Consider the following 19,326-nt stretch of genomic DNA (forward strand, 5'->3'; position numbering starts at 1 on the left):
CTGAAATGCACTGATAAGCAAAACAACCATATCTAAAACCTTACCTTCATATAATGCTTATATATCTCAGCAGCTGCAGTCATCTCCACCACATTATACACTATCAGCTTGCAATATGCTGCAAGAAGACTCCGCTTTTTGTGCAAGTCATTTAGTTTGCAGTTTTCATCCTTTCTCTCCTCCTCTTCTGTCAGGTCTAGGGGAAACAAAAATACTGAAGCCTTGTTCTGCTACTTTATTCAAGGTATCTCAATCTTAATGACCAACTTTCATCCAAATTGTACAGATTCAGCTGTTCAGTCAACTCTCTAAGCAACAGATGTTAGCTCACTTGTGCTTATTTCTGTGTGTATCTGAAGATATAGATATATTTCCATTTCAAAGCTACCAGCTGATGACAGTGAAAGTAACTTATTTACATAGTCTTCTCTGATCTTCACAGAGATTTCTCACTTCTGCTAGTCAGAATCTCCTTGTACAACACTGCTTACAATTACAGAACAAAATCAGAGTGCAGAATAAAAAGCACAAACATACTGAATGGAAGTGACAGACAAACTGTAACCACATTTTTCTCCTTAGAATAACACAAATGCTAAGACTAGCACTTAACTCATCAGCAACCCTACAAAAGCTCCCCTACACAGTCAACAAGAGTAGAGTTCAGGTGAAACTCCCCAAGTGGTTATCAACAAGAGTGAAACAAAAAAGGCATTTTCACATCATTATGAATATAATAAGTCTTTTGAAAATGGGTTAATTCCCAGTTGGGTAACTTGTGAAAAACAAATATTCTTAACAGTCGTCTTAGACGGCTATGAAGGTACTTGAAGCAGGATAGCTGAGATGCACTCTTTCCTGCTGTGAATGTAATTGGCCAATTGCCATTCTTTGACCTATAATTTTGACATCCTCTGTTTCTGCTTTTACCACCACTAAGGCCCAGGAAACAAAAGGCAATTGAACGATTAGAAGAATCTGCAAGTCAGAGTTAAAACTGAAATGAATTAGGTGCCAGCTGTACACACAGATAGACAACACCACAGCAGGCGATAAAATCACTCTTTCAGGAAGGAGCCTGCAGTGGGTAGTAGAGATCTTATGTGAGTAAGACTGAGAAATTGAACACATCATACAAAATAGGTTTGAAAGAGATCTCAAAAAACCATTTAGCCTCAAGCATGATGAACTACATCAGTTTCAGATATATAACACACATAACCTAAAACATAACCTGTTCCAAAGACTCCTGTGACTGGGATACTATAACCTCTTTGGGCAATGTTTTCTATGGCATCTCTACCTTTACCATTAAAGAGCTTCTCCTAGTATCTCCCTCCCTGCAATATAGGCTCACCACTTTTTGTGTTATACCCAAAACTGAGCACAGAACTCCATCTGAACACAGCAGAAGGGTAGAGTGTGTTTTGGTTTTTTTTTTGTTGTTGTTGTTTTTTTTTTCTTTTTTACAGGCATACACAAATTATGTGAAGCACACATTTAACTTCAGTCTCAAAATCACAATGAACCACAAATCTCTTTTCATAACAATCCTCAAAGAAGCCAGCTTTCATAACAACATCCTCTATTTGGCATCTGAATCTGACAATGGCAACAGAGCAAAAAGTAGCATAATACTTCCTGCAAAATCCATCCTCCTTTAAACAAAATTCACCAGTCCTTTACTCTGATGGCTTTGAAACTTTCCATGCATCAACAGTCACACTGTAACACTGCAAGGCTTTTCAGGAAGGTGGTTAACACAATTATCTCTCCCACCAAAGTCAGTCTGTCAAGTACTTTTACATTCTCATACACCCCTTTGTTACTTCATTGGCAATATTCCTATGGTTGACCCACAGTGCATATAAATCAGCAAATAAAAAAGTAAGTCATTTTGTTTGTAAAGTCGCCAAAAAGTAGACCAGCCCCTTTTCTTGGTGTGCTCAGTGCAGAGGACAAATGTCAGCAAAAAATGGTACATTATTTCTTCAGTGATGAAAATGCCTAACCTTTGCTTTCCTCTTCCTCCTCCATGAAAACATGTTCCTGGATAAACAAAAGCAGTTTTTCCTGAAGCGATGTACTGGGAAGATAATCTAGAAGTCCTGCTGCTTCATTATTATTTGATTCTCGGTGACTCAAAATCAGCAACCAGTCACAGAGTATCATGAAGGCCTGTATCAAGCAAGCATAGCCAAAGAAGGATTTAGAAATCATGTTGCTTTCCATACCAGCTCCACTTTTCATCTCCATCACATACAACAAATCATGACCTTGTTTCTACTCTACTTCTTCCTCTCACGCTAAAGATTTCTATTTGCTCTGACCTCAGGGGTAAAATGCCACTGCTAAGTCCTTCCAAAACTCATACTTTAGGATATAGCATATACAGTATATACTTGAAGATTTTCTAATTTTCATGGGAAGGAAGCTGAGCTGTACTATGCCACAGATCTGCCTTTTAATCACTGCAGAATTTCTCCCAATTTTTCATTTTTGAAATGATATTCATAGTAAGGCCATAATGCCTTTGTCAGGCATTAATAAAAATATGATAACAATAAATACACTGATGCCAGTCTAATCTAAAAATACAGTGATTATCAACCAGCAAATTCAGTTATTCAGATTCAGACTTCGACTCTCTAAATGGATCCATGCAGATATATACCTATACTTGATTAAAACACTCACTTTTGTAGCATTTTAATGTACATAAGTTTCATTTTCCTTTAAAATAAATAGTTGAGGGTTTTTTAGAGGTACTTCTCTGCTAAAAGACAAAAATGTTGTAAAAATCAGTAGAAGGAAATACTAGAACGAAAAGCATTTGAAAGGAGGAGTGAGTACGAGTGCCAATCAAGTGACACACCAGCACTGACCTTTTCTCTTACATCTTTTTCCTTATGGTGGAGAAAGGACATGCAAATCTGACAGAAACGCCTCAGCTCTCTTCTTAATGCCAGAAGAGTCTCCTAGAAACATATTTAGGAAAAGCAATAGGCCTAAGATGTTAGGGACTACTATTCAATGGAGAATTATAGAGCAGTTATAGAGCGGTTAACAGTTGCATCTTTTTTCCACAGATACTTCTAATTTCAGATCGCACAGCTGATGGCATTATGAAAGAGACTGACATCTCACAATAACAATAACAATAACAGCAGTTTACCAGCTACGAACAACTTAAAAAAATATGTTTTGCTTTCAGGAACCATAGCTGGGGTAGAAAGGCCAACCTATAAAAACATATAGCTTTTTCCTCCACTCTGATGCAGAAAGGTGACAAATACTGGAAGGACACATTCATTTGTGACATACGCTCAGGCTAGTAGTGTTCAGCATGTCACAAATTCCTTGTTTCTCTATCTGTAGGATGGGCAGGTCTGATGATATTTCCATGGTCCTCTAACCATCCAAAAATTTGCAAAATTCACTTCAGCTTGTCCTTTTAAAGCAGTGATACTAATTTCTGATTTAGAGATGGGAGTAGAGTATAAAAACCCTGGTCCATCCCACCTAATTTTCAGCACCCAACAGGTGAATTGCCCTCTGAACTTGCCCTTCTCTCTATTTACAGAGGTATTGACAGACGTAACCCAAGTTAACTACACTACTAACTTTGGCACACCTAAACATAGACACCTCTATTAGGATAAACCCAGCAAGAGAGAAGTCTTGATTTGCCAACAGCCACCTAAAAGACCTCCTGATCCTTTGCTAGGTCCAGCTGTTACACTGCATTGAGCTCTCAGCAGTCAATAGAAGTGGAATGCCATTATAGGCGTGCTGGATTTTCTGCAATGCAACTGTATCTTTATAAGAAAGAGGATCTATCCCAGGGCACACTGGGAAGACGGGGAGGGGGAGGCAAAACATTGCCTTAACAGCACTAGGGGAGAGGGAAGAAGAAATAGCCCTAGAGCTGCTGTCCAGGAAACGTTCTTTTTTGCTCTTGGAACTTCTCTCTGACAGTATCCAGATTTGGTCCTGCAGAGTGGGCCGCAACATCTTGCTTCCAATCAAAATCTGTTCCTGTATGAAAGGCCAAATTCAAAAATGTGCTGCCCCATTATCAGTCGAGTTAACTGTGTCTGGTTTGAAAGGCAGAGCATATTAGACCAGAGAGATGCAGACACCCACTCAGGAATGGAATGGGACGGGAATAGATAGTGAATCAGTCACCAAAAGGGTAACCTCCCAGCTAGCATTTCTCACACAAAACAAATGCCCATGTCAGTGTCCTGTTCTGTATACACAGGAGAACCAGAGGAAGGAGATGGAATGACAGAAGCAGCAACATTTGGTGTAGTCAGAAATCTCCATAAAGAGAAACTGCACAGGTACAAATTTGTTTGTGAATCAGAGTTTTACTCTCTAGAGTTTAAAACTAGGATGTCTTCTGACATATCTGGCAGAGCTTGAGAACCACATAAAACCAATTAACTAAGTAAGTAGTCAGCTGATAAGCATATTACTAAACACTTTCAATAACTTTCTGCATACATCACACAATATATAAATAAAACACGAAAATAAGAACAAAATAAAGCAACATGACTTCCTGGAGTTTTCACTGAATATTCTGTGTTGCTTAAAACAAGAAAATAACAAAATTGTTTGGCACTAGAACAAGCTCCTTATCGCCATTAAGCACTGGGAATTTGTAGCACATGTTTTGCAGTAAAAATAGAGGTGAACCATTGTTCAGTTATTCTCTTGCAGATTGAAGAAGCATAAACAAACAAAAAAGGGGAGGAGGAGGGGCAAGGGGGAGACAGAGGGAAGAGAGAGATGGGGGAGAAAGGAGGGAAAGAGGGGGCAGAGAGGGGAAGGAAGACAAAATGCCTCAACTAATCTTGTTTTCCTCAAGAAAATACACGAATTATCATCTTGAGAAAGCTTGTATTTTCTGGCCATCTGAGATTAGAAAAGCAATTTCAACTTCTAGAAGTACAGCTCTGGGTTTCAAAATGATATGGAATGGCCAACCTTGGGAGAATTTTCCACAACTGCAGCTAGTTGCCACAGGAGAGAAAAGTATGTGCACTGGAGAGCTGGCAGGATCATCTGCAAATAAAAACACAAATCCTTTATTTACATGAAAGGCTTCACAGCAAAAAGCTCAGGACTAAACAAAGCATTTAAGCCAGACACTCTGCACACTGCTTGCACTATCATTTCTGCCCCATAAGGTATTTAGACCTCCAAAGTAAACTTAATATGTTCACATACAACTAAATGTTGCCTCCTGAGAAAGTTAATTATTGACTAAGGTCCTGTTTCTGCAGAACCCTGACATCTATGAATCCAACTGACTGTATAGGAGTGCTCACAGAATCTAACTGTAGGTTAGCTTCTTAGGATCTCTCTGCAGTGTTTGGATAAAGCAGACTTCTCCAGAGGCAATTCAGAGCAAACCTTGGTGCTCCAATGCTCTATCTAAAGGAGTATGCCACTGCCCACTGGCTACAGACTCTCAGCTCTCTTCCATCTGAATTTTACCCCTGTCTGAATAACCCCATATTCTCTGCTGCAAACAGTGCCTGATTAACATTAATGACTGCTGGAGCATATCAACTTGTAAGGCCAGGGAAATACCTCCATCTTGGTACAAACAATATTTGAGGTGAGGTTACCACACAATCAAAGGACTGCAGTTTAGGCAACCAGTAATTACAAACCATCTTCACCAAAAGGCAATTAGCAAGCAACAAGCCTAAGAATACTGATTTCTGGTTATCTGCAAACCATAAGGGGCTTCTCACTGTCCAGCAGTTTCTTATCTACTTATAGTAAGATCATACAATCAAGGTGAAATACTGAGCATGAGAAAGGACTAATACAGATTTCAAATGATCACAGATGTCCAAATAAATGAATCCATGGCATGGCATCTACTCATTCCAATAACATTATACCAAAGGCAGCCTTAGTTTCCTAAGCTGAGAAATGGAAACAATACCTTCCTGCATCACAGGACACTGGTATATCCAGATTGTTTAATATGTGCTATTTTTCCTAAATTCAACAAGAAAAATCTCTTTCACTGTTACGTTTATCAACAACTCACCTGAACAGACAAACCCCCTTGTTCCATTTCAAACACCAGCAACCTTAAAATCTTGTCATATAGATTCCACCTGGTGAGATCATGGGCACTGCAAGTAGAAAAGAAACAACATACTAAGCAAAAAATGGAATCTCACCTCACCAAAAGGTTAAATTTATACCATTTTTTGCCTGTGTCTAATGTGCAGCAATAACTTTAAACAAAATCTAAGTCAAACCATGCCACAAAAGACTAATCTAGTTTTCTGGGTATTAAACCCCTCACTATGATCCTGACATTAAAACAGGTGACCACCTACTTGCAGAGAACTCACATGACCAAATAAAACACACCAACCTTCCAAATCTTCTAACAATATGCTAAAGCTGGTCATTACCTTTCCTCCTTAGCAATGAAACATATGAAATCTTCTACTATTAAGAAATAGTAATTAAAGGGGGGGGGGGGAAAGGAAATTAAGTTTCTGCATGGCCTCATGTTGGCTGTAAGCTTTAGTCCATAGCTTCACAGTCTACATTCCTACTACAAAACAGCAGTGTCCATGAAGACAGTAAAAAGAAAACCAACCTCTGTACCTTTTCCTACATGTTATATCCACACTCTCAAAGTGCCCCAAAAAGTTCTAAAGAATACTATTTTCTTCTCTTTAAAAGAGTGTTTTTAATACTCTTGAGTGTTTACAAGCTGCCCAATGTTAGACTTCTCTCTAGAGAAATAAAGCAACCTCAGCATGCAGGATAGGCAAGATGCACTGAGCCCAAAGCCCAATTATCTCCCCCTTTCTTGCATATTAATTTACTTGGTGAACATTCCCAGGAAAAACAAGTTTCTGAGAGACCTTTGTTTTAACAAAAGATGTTAAAATAAGACAAACAAAGCAGATTACATCCAAGAGAAAAAAAGATTGCACTACTATCCTCTCTTCAGACTGACTGCCTGCATTGAGAATAAGACAGTGCAAGAGCTGAGAGGGACCGTAACAACCCAGTTGAGAGGATCCCTGAGTCCACTCTGACATCCCAACTCCATAACACACACTTCTTAGCCTCATTAGGGCTGATGTCCCAACAAGTCTAAAAAGAATTCCATACCCAAGTGTACAGAATTTCAGGAAATCCTAAACATTGCAACATGTCTCATAGGGACTATGTTCATTTTCCTGTGAGAATCTTGCTAAACCCACCAAGCAAGGGCAATTCAGGCTCTGCAGCTGTTTAGTTAAGTTTACACTTAAGTATATAAAGTAATTTATGGAAAGCAGATTATGGAAAGTAAATAAGCACTGTGTAAACAAACATCTCACTTATGAAAAGCCGCTATTCTTCTCAAAGCAGAGTGTATCCAGGAAATTTCTCCTGCATCCACACCAAAACCTTCTTCCTAAATTGTGCAAGTTTGGGAAAGAGAAAAGAATTAGCTAGTGTGGGGTAAGGTAACTGCTATGTCCTCTTCCCAACCCACAGATTTGAATTACTCTCCTCCAGCCCTCTCCAGTGCTTTCATCTTCAGTCTTGCTAATCATACCTTCCCCTACAGTGAAAAGCCAACAATGTACTTTGATGGCACAGAAACTATGTATAAGGAAGTGCCCCATCATTGCCAAATCCACAGCAATCTTCCAACACTGGTATTGCTAGCACAGCTTAAAACCAAGGTATTAGGGTGACATGGAAGTCCTAAAACTCAGACCCACAGGCCATTCATGGTCCCTCAGAGAGTTGCTAAGGATCTATGGAAAGCTAACTGTTCACATGGTGCTGGCTCTTCTTGCTTCCAGCTGCCAGATCACATTCAAAGATAGCTAAAAATACATTAAATACTTTCCCATAGATGCAATTGCTGTAGCTTCCACAAGGATACTACGTGATTATGGGAGATGGTCTGTATAACCAGGAATTAGAAGGGAGGGGTCCTAGGAGAAAATCTCTTTATTTAGATGTGGATTACACTATGAAGGAGTTGAAGAATCCCTAGTCTAACACTTATCTTGTTTCTCATAAATACACATTCTCCCACATTGACACAGATGTCTATTTAAGACCAACAAAATAAACTCAATATAAGGTTAGGGGATTTTTTGGCATGACACATTTTACAATATCTCAGCGTCCAATAAAAACCTGCCAGTGTGAACTCCCATACTATGGCATGACACCTGTTCATGACGGCACAGTTGATCAGATCAGCTGCAGGCTTCTGTTGTTCAGTTCAGCCAGCAAGCTATTCATATCACTACCAGCTGTTTCTGCTTTTTAGAACTAATGAAAAACTTTGAGGGGACTCTGCAGTTCTCCTTCAAGAGGAAAGCCATCATTTCAAAGCCCCCATAGCTATTTAATCTCTATTACAGACTGCAGACTGTAAGTTTTCTTTCTTCTAGCAGTATCTCTACAGTCAAAATACAGCTACAAAGGTCATCTTGTGTACAATCAAATATGTAAAAGTACTGAAATATACCTTTTGGGGAGAAGTCTCATCATTTATAGATCCACAGCACTTCTTAACTGATGCTACATGTAGTATCTCTGGCACAGTAATACTTGAATTTGTAGCACTGTAGTATACAATTGTAGTATACTTACTATATAGTAATACTACATAGCCCAGGTCCACTTCATTAAACAGTCAATCTTTTTAGAGTAAGACTCACCTTTGAAAGCTCTGCTCCCATCAAGCAGAAAAACAGATACAAAGGGTGATTCCATATCCCCTTTAATCTTATCTTTTTTTTTTTTTTTTTTTTTTTTTTTTTTTTTTTTTTTGATGGGGAAACAGCTTGTTTATCTCCACAATGAGTCACACTCACCTTTTGCCAGAAGCTGTTTAGTAGCTGGTTAAGGTGCTCCACCAACTCATCTATCAGTTGAGTTCGGGCACAATCCACTTGGCTGTAGATAGCAATTTCTTCACTGCAGAGAATGTAATAAGTCCTGGAGGAGGCCTCAAGGACAGACATATCAGAGTGTTTGGCCACAATGTCTTTTACCTCTCTTAGCAAAGCATCCAAATGCTATAAGTAATAAAAGCGGTATGTCAATTAAATCATAGTTAAGTCCACTTATATTTCAGATATCTTTCACCTGGCCAGTATATCACTGGTCATATAACCAACATGAAATGAATGCCAGTCTGAGAAGGAGAAAGGCAGGATTATGCAACACAGCGTTTTTCTGTGTTTATAGCCCCTTTTAATTATTTTGTTTCTGGAACTCCCTAAAAACAAAATAACTGTTTTAAGCTCTACTTCAGCAATACGCTTTTGGCATTACATAGAAATAATTACAATGGTAGCAAAGAAGCAGTGTCTTTTCCTCCAAATAATGGAAGTTATCTTCCTCAGCAGCTGAGGACGAAGCAGGTTTCAGATCACCCCAGCAACTGGAGTCTTTGTTCTTAATGAGAGGAAGGAGCTTCATTTCTGTCATTTTTCTCTTCCTGTTAACTTTCCATCCTGAAAGTAAAACCTAGAAGTGTTTGCACAACATCATCTCCCTGTAAACATCCTTGATTAAGACTACGTTAAGCTATTCTAAGGATTTCATCTATCCATTTTTGACCATCCCTTTCCCATCAGCAGATATATTATCCCCATTCTTATCTTTCAATTACTATCATCCTCCAGCAGCTGGGAGACAGTCTTCAAGGAGGAAGGGGAGAAGGAGAAGTAGGAAAACGCATTTTGTAGTAAATCTCGGAAATGCCAACTCAGACACATGGCACAACCCACCCTCTCTCCACCCAACAATGAAGAACCCAGTTTATTCCCAAGGGCAGGCTTATCATACGAAACTACAGATCATTACCCACCGGGACATCAGGCCAGTCACAGCATATCAAAACTGACAAGCAGTAAAGCTTTTCTTGGTAGTCCCAAACCAAAATGTAAAAAGCCTGAATAAGATCACTTTCCTTGAGGTATGAGAATATTCCTCTGTATCTCAACAATTTCTTCCAAGTCACACTAACCTTGTACATTGTCACATAAATCTAGTATATTCTACATGCACCCAACTATCCCAATTCCTATTCACCTTCTCTAGATGACCTGTACTGTAAACATCTAAATCATAATACTGAGGAATCTGCAGAAGATTTGTCACTTTTTCTGCATCTGCTGAATACTGCAGAGAAAAAAAAACAAAACAGGATATGAGAGCATTGCAGGAATTTTAATGAAATATTTAACATGCATTCACAGAGCAGCTGTTAGTTACCTTTGCCAATAGCTGAGGAAGCACCATAATAAAGTGTTCAGTAATTTTAGTACAATCTTCCAATTGTACTTTCTTTTCTTTTACTGACAGAATCTGCAGACAAAGCATTTTGTTTCAATTATAAAATCTCTTAGATCTGAGTGGAATTTTACATTTAACCCAAGATTAACTCACATGCCTCTACCTAAAATAAATCAAGTCAAGACAAAGATACTTTTCTCTGGAGTCAACCAGATTGTTTTGGTTTTGACTACATCAAATTAGATTAGATGTAAATCACTGAACAACTATATGTCATGGATAAAATGCTCACTCATTGATAAAATGGTATTTTATCAATAACATGCTTCCACTAGCTTTCCTTTAATGCTCATACCCTTCAACATCCACTGCTAATAAGACTTAGAGGTCAAAAAACAGCGTGTCATTTCATACAAAGTAAACTATTTGATTTCTGAAGATGTACCAACCACTAAGAATATGCTGTTTGACAAAGTACAAAGAAAATGTGATTACAGTACGATAAATCAGAATAAAATATACTAACTTTTTTGGCTGCACCTCTGCCCACTGGAGGATGACCTTCAGCTGCTTCTCTAACAGTTGCAAGGATAATTTCAATGAGAGCACTTTCATGGGCATCACTCAATGCTGTAAGAAAATCAGTCTCCTTTTAGCACAGCACAAAGGAAAAATGAAGACACAGCAATAGATAATGAAAAACCTATCGTTTATCTGAGCAACTGTGGAAGGACGCCATATAAAGAAAGATGCAGTATTGCTAAAGAAATATCTAGAGAGTATTAGATTTAATTTGAAGAAAAAAATCCATATTTACTAAACACAAAAGCAATTATTTCTCTCATGGCCAACCTTTTTAGGACACTTCGGCTCCCAAAAACATAGGCAGCTTCAACCAGGTCTATCTCTATTGACTACCACCTCACTCAGGACAACCTACTTCTTTGAATTATAAAATGCTTTAACTGTCTAGGTCCATAAGCTTTGATTTTGACCATGCAACCACCTCCACATCTACGGCAACAACTACTACCAAGTTCACTTTAAAATATTTTTACATAAAACTAATCCTCTGGAGTGTTGGTTGCCAACAGATGCAACACAGTATTTTTTCCTTTTCAGGCATGAACAATAGCCTGGCAATACTATACTTCAATCAATCAATACTTTTAGATTCTTAAGTTTTGGACAAACACATTAAGTCAGAGTTATTTAAGCATTATGGCTTAATTACAAAAGTATTCTTGCAAAGTTTCTATATTAAGATTACATAAATATAGAAAAATATAAGCAAGTATGTTGATACAAATATCACAGTAGCGATACCTGCTTTGTGACCCTTGAGGACCACATTCTGAGATCAAAGGGCACTGCAAAGTAGAATTATCCTAAGTTGTCTGAAGGCAAAGTTCAAAAAACAACAAGAGACTCATACAGACAAAGCTAAGCTCTGTGCTGACCCACCTTCTCCATCTTCTTCCGTATTTTTTAATAGAAGAGTAGTCATGCACTCCCAGTCCTTCAGGAATTTGCCTGCCCAGTCCCACAAGCTATCTACGAGGTATGCGACATGTTTGTGTAGCTAGAGAATAAAAACAAAAGCTTAGAGAAGCAAATCTTTCATTACAAAGAAATAGTTTCATATGTTCTTCTCCCATTTTCCAAGCTTTGTCATCCATCCATACATGCATACATGCAGTCCTCCAACATAGGACTTAGTTTGAGGCTAGTCAATGTTAAAACATCACTTCTTCAATCTGACACAAAAGGAGCCATAAAAGCAGGAGAAATGCTTTTCTTTCCTCTTTTTAGGATCTTTCTCCTGTAATTTAAGTAATCTCTTTAAAACTAACTTCTGCATTGCTTCTATGCTGCTGATCATAACAACTAAAAATCCAATATTGGGGATAGAAATTAGTTAGCATTTTAGATGACACTGATGAAATTCTCTGCAACTAGATTAAAAACTGCTGTGCCTGAGACAATTTGGCCGGATACAGGTCTAGACTACAACAAAAGCTAAGCAGATAAAATACAGCCCTTAAGCTGATAAACTCTCAGGAAGGCCTGTTAGCATAGGCAAAACTACATGGTTCTTAGCCAGCCAGCATAGAGCAAGGGCACAGCAAGCTCTCATCTGCCTGCAGAAAGACACAGACACATACTAATTTTTCTCACTCATTGGTATTGGTCTTTTGGGTTATTTTCAGAAGCTGTTTCAGCACTGGTTCTCTCCACCAGTATAGCTGTAAATTACTTTTGATACAACAGAACAGAAATGTTAAATTCTGTCTCTATTAAAAGTCAGAGAGTCAGAATGTCCCAAAGACAAAACAGTTCTAAGTAGACAATATTGTCTAAGTAGACAATAATTGATAGAACACGCATCACCGGGTGTAAAAAACTTACTGCATGGGATATTCTCCTCACCTCGCTCTCCAGAAAAAAACGTATTAATGTTTTCAACTGGTCAGCACTCGCCCCAAACTTCTCTTCTCTTCTGAGCAGAGCTTCATTTCCCTCATGACTAAGCAGCCTGTCAACAGAAAAGAAGTCAATCCAGTTCTCCCACATACTCCCCAAGTTCATTTGCCAGTGTAACGCTAATTTTGTCAAGACTTCAAGGACCATATGTCTTCTAAATATCTACTTATTTATTCCAAATCAAATTAGATTTTTTTATCAGATGAAAGGAAAAGATATCAGATTGTTTTCCACTTTCAGAGATCTGTTATCCTTATGAACACAGATATTCTCTCCAACAGTTTCACAGGTACCCTGCCAACTTTCTGGACAACAGATGCAGATTCCAGTGTTGAACATATAATGAGGTAGGCATTTGCTCATGCATGAAAAGGTACTTGTTCTAGAACGAAAAATATTACTACCTGACTATTTTTCACATTACAGTACATCTTGGTACTGAAGCTCCTTAAAAAAGTGTAGTATCTTGTATTTATGAGAGGCAATTTATTCAGCTTCAGGTATACTGGAAGAATTGTTCTTCTTCTGCGTAAAGTATGAAGCATATTATACTTCATTCCAATTTCCACTTCCCCCTTATCCAAAATGAGTGTGACTGCACTGCTCATGAAAAATGTTAATCCTCAAGATACATACAGGAAGGCCATCCCCATAGATTAACGTAAGGCCTGAAGTGCTTACAGATTTAAAGTAGGGCTACACTATTTAGTGTTGGCATAAGCTTATACTTCAAAAAAGCGCATCTACTAGTATAATTTATCCCAGCTCAGTAAGTAATCTAAGTTAAAAATGCAGACATTGAGAAGATTTCTCTCTCTCACACACACACACAGCATTTATACTGAAACTTTTATCTGTGCAACGGAGAGGATGAGTGCCACTAACATCTCCATCACATCAGAATCAACACTTAAATACTGGTCCAAGTATGAAAGAGAAGAACTGGACAAAAAAGAACAAGAGTGAAGTTTACAGAGTCAAAGCATCCATACTGCACTAGGAGGTGGTATAAAAAGTAATCAAGGCAATCATTTCAGTGGCAAAAAGCATCAGTGTATTGAGAGGAAAAACAACTGGTTTATGATAGAATATTGAGACCCACAAAAAGATGAAGTAAGGCTAGTAGATGCCATAGAAGATTCATCAAAATGAGAATTTATCTTTATTTGTCTTTTTGTCGGACTTGGCTCCACAAACCCCAGAATTTCAGCAATTCACCTGGACAGGAACAGATAGCTAGGAGGAGATTCTACATGTGTGAGAAAGACAAATCATTATTATTTCTGAATTTTTCCCTACAAAAGCCTTGACAAAGTATTTTTACTTTCATTCCCCTTTGTAAGGCAAAATTACGTCTCTTAGCTGTAGAGACAGAACATTTCTTCTCTTTTTAGCATGCCAACTCCATTCACTTCATGCAACCATTGTTATAAGAAGCCCATTTATAAGAATTACTCCTGGGGAAGATAAACCCTATACTTCATTAACCTGACAGAAAAATGGGAGGCTTTTTAATCTGCTGCATCTCTCATTATTCAAAGCCTTTACAATGTATAAAGCAACTTCCAAAGGGAGAAGAAGAGGCCATTTTTGTGATTAAACACTAAAGCTACGAAAATCCAGCAGGTGCCAGATGATGAATTAGCTTATAAGAAGCAAGGCAACAGGAAAAGAAAGGAAAAGGAAAGGTGGTATACTCTCAACCTGGCATAGCACCTGTGGATCTGACAGTTGTTTCATATTCTCTAGCCTCGCACTTTTCACGTGCCTAATGTGTCAGGGCTGTGCAGGGAACAAATGATTACCCCCAAACAGCATTTCTCTTCCAATTCAGCTGAAAAAAGCACAGCACATCTACTATCCTCATGGTACTTACTTCCAGCAAAAAAATACATGCTTAATATCCCTCTTAAATAAACCTAGTTTTACTCTGAAACAAATAAGAACATGCAAAAAGTAGGCAGGCAGGCAGAGATACCTTTTATAAAGGAATTCCCCAGCTGCTACTGCAAGCGGACGGTGTGTGGTATAAACAAACTGGTATAAGGTTTCACAGTCTTCAGCTGATAACACATCCTCACAGTTTCTAGGCAAAAATAACAACAGAAGTTAAAGTTCAGGTTTATCTGCAAAGAATATTATGAATGCTATGTCCAGCTTTTACTAGATCTGATTCTCCATAGCATTGCAACCTGTTTACACACTTAAAATTTTAGATGTGTCCTACAAATTTTAGATGTGTGGGACACACCTAAAAATGCTCGCAGATGAAACTGAAAGCATTTTTATACTCACTTTGTAGAGAAACAGAGGTCTGTAAAAGCCATGAGGAATCAAGACCACTGCATGGACATCAATTTAAAGCATAACTAAGGTTGATTAGTGCTCATTGTATTAAAATAAAACCCAACAACAACAAGAACAAACAAGAAAAACATGCCTCTACTTTATGCCTTAGAATTTGTCATAGAAGATAATAAATGAGATGATATAATTTTGCAATAAAAATGATTTTTAAATTATTTAGTATGGTATTTTAAAATCTATACTCTATTTACACTAAGTTTATACAGTCATGTTTAAAAAGAAATTAAATCACATCAAATCACAAAGGATGCTTGTGACTGTGACCTTTCTGCCCAAACATACAGTCACAGTTTTGCTCAGAGCCATTCAGCTATGCATCCTGAGAACAGCACTTGCCAACTAATGGACCTCTGTGGGAAGCAGAAATGGTACTAACGTCAGCTTTTTACAAAAAGGAAACTAAAACATCAAAGTTGAATGACCCACAAAAAAGATACTAGAGGAGGAAAGCGCAAAGCACAGACTGTAATTACAAAATGCTTGCTTTCTACTGCCTCAGTAATGTCACTGGACTAAGCTACTTCAGAGAATTAAACAACATCTGAGACCCTTCCACTTTCTACAGCTAGGCAAGGGGAAAGGGAGATCCATGCTCTGAATTTGCTGGTACTGACATCATACAAAAATTAGCACCCAGTCCTGTGCTTGTCCATTTGTCACCAGTCCCATCTCATCCCTTAGCATCCTGACAAGTCACTAAGCCCCAAACAATCCTCAAACCTTACTGCAGGGAAGTGAACTAACAGTAGGCGAGAGCATCACCAGAATGTTTGTTGCAAATAGCTTTTAGCCCTGGTTGCAATTTAAAATCAGTAGAAAAAAAAGACAGCACTCTTACTTCTTGAAGTCAACAGCCTCTATTTTATGGATGTGAAGACCTCATGAATGTTACCTTTTCAGTGTGTTTACTTATGTATCACTTGCATTTCTTTCCCCCAGTTTTCCTCTGTTTGTTTATAATGGTCACTAACACAGTAAACAAGTCTTAAATGGAAGCACCAATGACGTGCTTCCAGAAGTGATGGGTCCGTCTTGCAAGATAATGCTTACCCCCAACCAGACTTAATATCTGACTTACATACTTCAGGCATTTTTTGGTGGCCTCTTTTAGCATGCAATTCCCTTGAGTATTTATATGTTGTAATAGGTCAAATGGAAAGCGCTCTGAGTATACATCATGTAATTGTAAATGTAACCAGCATAAAGAAAAATATTTACATGATTAATTCAACCACCTATAGAACTAAGAAAGTAGTGTAGAATGTGTTTATGTTAAACAGTAACTAATTGAAAAAGGTAACATCATGCAGTAGAGTACATGAATAAGCACTGTAAAGTCATGAATGAAATATCAATTATTAACCTTTGAGAAGTTCTCAGTTGAGATAATCTGGTCTTTAACTTGCATTTTGCAGTCAAGACAAGTGACAGTAACATGAACAGCAACAACAAGTAACACAGGAGTAAGGATAACATGGCAAGTATTTATATTAAAAAGTTATGGAGAATTTACTGATATAAAGTAGGAGTTTGACACAGTTGCTTTCATTCTTTTTAATGTCAAGCTATTAGTTAGTAATTTTAAAACATTTAGTTTCCATGAAGTTGCCCTCCTCATTTTCTCTATACACATGTATTTTTTAAAAGCTGGAGGCAGCTCAGAAAATGGGAAAGTTCTATGCAAACATACTGGGATCCAGAATGGGCCAACACACCATCAGAGGATCACAGAACAGTTGAGGCTGGAAGACATCTCTTGAGATCTTCTGGTCCAACTCTATCCTGCTAGTTAGGTTTTGAATATCTCCAAGCACAGAGACTCCATAACTTCTCCAGCAACCTGTTCTATTGCTTGACTACCCTCACAGTAAAAAAAAAAAAAAAAAAAAAATCTTACATTTAAATTGCTTTTCTTGTATGAACACACCAGGCAAGTGTGCACATTTGCATTTACTTGTCTTCATACTGAATTTTTTGGATAGCTGGAAGTGCTCAGTAACACGGCTGCAATTGTAGACAAACTTCTCTCAGTAGAAAGTAAAGACTTTGCCTATCCAGCACAAACAAAATGCCAGCCTCCATGATTTTGGCTTTGTCTTCAAAGAGGCTAGAAATCTGCCCCAGTTACATTAATCTACAACCATGTTATTCCTCGCATCCTCAATACAAGAGTAAGTCAGAAGCAAAAGCTCTGGCTACATATGAAACACTCATTAGCAGCAGTGTAGCAGAGAAGGGGAAAACCACCCACTTCTTCACAACACCGCTGACAGACACTGATGACATCTCTTGAGCCTCAGGTCTTTCTTGAATGAGAAGGAATACCTGCATGTACTTCCCCTCCTTTTCACATGCTGCTCAGCCACTATTCTTTGTGAAACAAATTCCCACTCAAACAAGTGTTCAGGGGGTTTACATGCCTCTGGATGTAGCAACACTTAACTACACCTTAACTACACCTGCTATCACTACCACCACTGCTACTGCAGTAGATGGCTGTCTTTCTTTTTTTAACATACATAGGGCAAGAATCACACATTGAAAGAATACTTTAAATAGAGCAATACTATTGCTGCAAATTTACAGCCCTCAGAATGCCAAGTAAAGATAAAGGTTAAGCCAGAAGTTCCTGCCAGTGTTTAGGTGTCTAAAAATAAACTGGCATGCTTTCCACATACCAATGTCATGACATATTATTTTCTCTGCACTTCTGTGTGAACATGCCATGGAGAAGAAGATGGGATATTCTCTGGATAGATCATAGGCCCATTTTATTATATTATGGCAGCAGTTGAAAGATCTCATGTTTGTTCCATTTGACTTTATCTAAGAGACATGACCATATACAGCTGCTGAAATCACCCCGCTTGCTGTCCTATTGCTTATACTAAGAATAATAACAAAAAACACAATAGTAAAATAAATAGTTTTAACTTAATTAAAATAAATATTTCTAATAAAAATAAACAGTAAAATACATTTTATGCACTTTTTAAAGTTTTGCTACCTTGTTGTTTTTCCTTTCTAACGGCTATGCAGGGAAAGATCAGACATACATCATGGGGACATTGTTAACCTAAAGTATAGCATCTCAATCAAAAGAATCTGTTTATTTTTCATTTAAGAGAAATCCAGGTCATGGAAATTTGCAAAGACATCACACAAACAAAACTACTGTTGCCCTGATCATTACCATCCAAAAAACAGAAGTATTCTAATGATTGAGACAACAGAACATGATTACCTGATTTTTATAATTATTTTATTTACATCTTTCTACTCTGCTGTCAACTGCAGGTACTTCAAGATGAGATTTTGGTGATCAGAAAGAGAGATGACAGTGTGGTCATCACAGCATAACAAAAGTCCTTCCCCACTCACATTAAAATAGGATTAGCGTGTTGTAATACATCGTGTCCTCCGATTACGCTGTGACAGAACACCAGAAGATGCACATTAGACAGATGCTGTGTAAGTAACTATGTATTTATTTTGCTTAAGAAACACTGGGCCTGTTTAGCCTGGGGAAGAGAAGACTGAGGGGGGGATCTCATCCATGTGTACAGCTACCTGAAGGGAGGGTGTCAAGGGGACGGGGACAAACTCCTTTCAGTTGTCCCAGGTGACAGGACAAGATGCAATGGGCAATGGGCAGAAATTGAACGACAGGAAGTTCCACCTGACCGTGAAGGGGAATTTCTTCACTGTGAGAGTGACAGAGCACTGGATCAGGTTGCCCAGAGAGGTTGTGGAGTCTCCTTCTCTGGAGATCTTCAAGGCCCACCTGGATGCAGCCCTGTCTAACATGCTCTAGGTGACCCTGCTGAACAGGGTGGTTGGAGTAGATGATCTCTGGAGGTCCCTTCCAACCTTACTGATTCTATGATAATCCAGGGAAACAAATAATCCATATTTTTTCTTGTTAACTCTTCAGATAAGAAAGATATTAAGATTTCTGAATAGCTATTAAGGATTCTGAACAGAAGTACATGATGGCACAAATGGTTGAAGAGAACTTCAAAGGAACATTAAAAAAAGAGAAGACAGAGGAGAAAGCACAAGCATTCTTCCAGTTTTGGTCTTACACTTTTGCTTTGTTTGGAATAGGCTTGACTGTTCTAAATCACAAAGCACTATCATAACTCTGCCTGGATAACAGTATGG

The 19,326-nt window shown here is 38.2% G+C and overlaps 1 protein-coding gene across 4 annotated transcripts in view; it reads right to left on the reverse strand.

Moving 5' to 3' along the window:
- Positions 1 to 19,326, reverse strand: part of LOC134154856 (cohesin subunit SA-2-like) — a 60,750-nt gene that overhangs the window by 10,740 nt on the left and 30,684 nt on the right. For all 4 annotated transcript variants that reach the window (XM_062601501.1, XM_062601498.1, XM_062601512.1 and 1 more), the window contains 13 exons: positions 14,774 to 14,881; positions 12,742 to 12,847; positions 11,776 to 11,893; positions 10,838 to 10,941; positions 10,291 to 10,383; positions 10,108 to 10,197; positions 8,883 to 9,086; positions 7,380 to 7,456; positions 6,077 to 6,164; positions 4,996 to 5,073; positions 2,886 to 2,978; positions 2,013 to 2,178; positions 45 to 196 (listed from right to left, as the gene is read on the reverse strand). In XM_062601501.1, coding sequence (XP_062457485.1) covers positions 45 to 196; positions 2,013 to 2,178; positions 2,886 to 2,978; positions 4,996 to 5,073; positions 6,077 to 6,164; positions 7,380 to 7,456; positions 8,883 to 9,086; positions 10,108 to 10,197; positions 10,291 to 10,383; positions 10,838 to 10,941; positions 11,776 to 11,893; positions 12,742 to 12,847; positions 14,774 to 14,881 — 1,477 coding nt within the window. The remainder of the gene's footprint in view (positions 1 to 44; positions 197 to 2,012; positions 2,179 to 2,885; positions 2,979 to 4,995; positions 5,074 to 6,076; positions 6,165 to 7,379; positions 7,457 to 8,882; positions 9,087 to 10,107; positions 10,198 to 10,290; positions 10,384 to 10,837; positions 10,942 to 11,775; positions 11,894 to 12,741; positions 12,848 to 14,773; positions 14,882 to 19,326) is intronic.

Source organism: Rhea pennata, chromosome 1 (assembly GCF_028389875.1).
Source record: "Rhea pennata isolate bPtePen1 chromosome 1, bPtePen1.pri, whole genome shotgun sequence".
Classification (NCBI taxonomy): domain Eukaryota; kingdom Metazoa; phylum Chordata; class Aves; order Rheiformes; family Rheidae; genus Rhea; species Rhea pennata.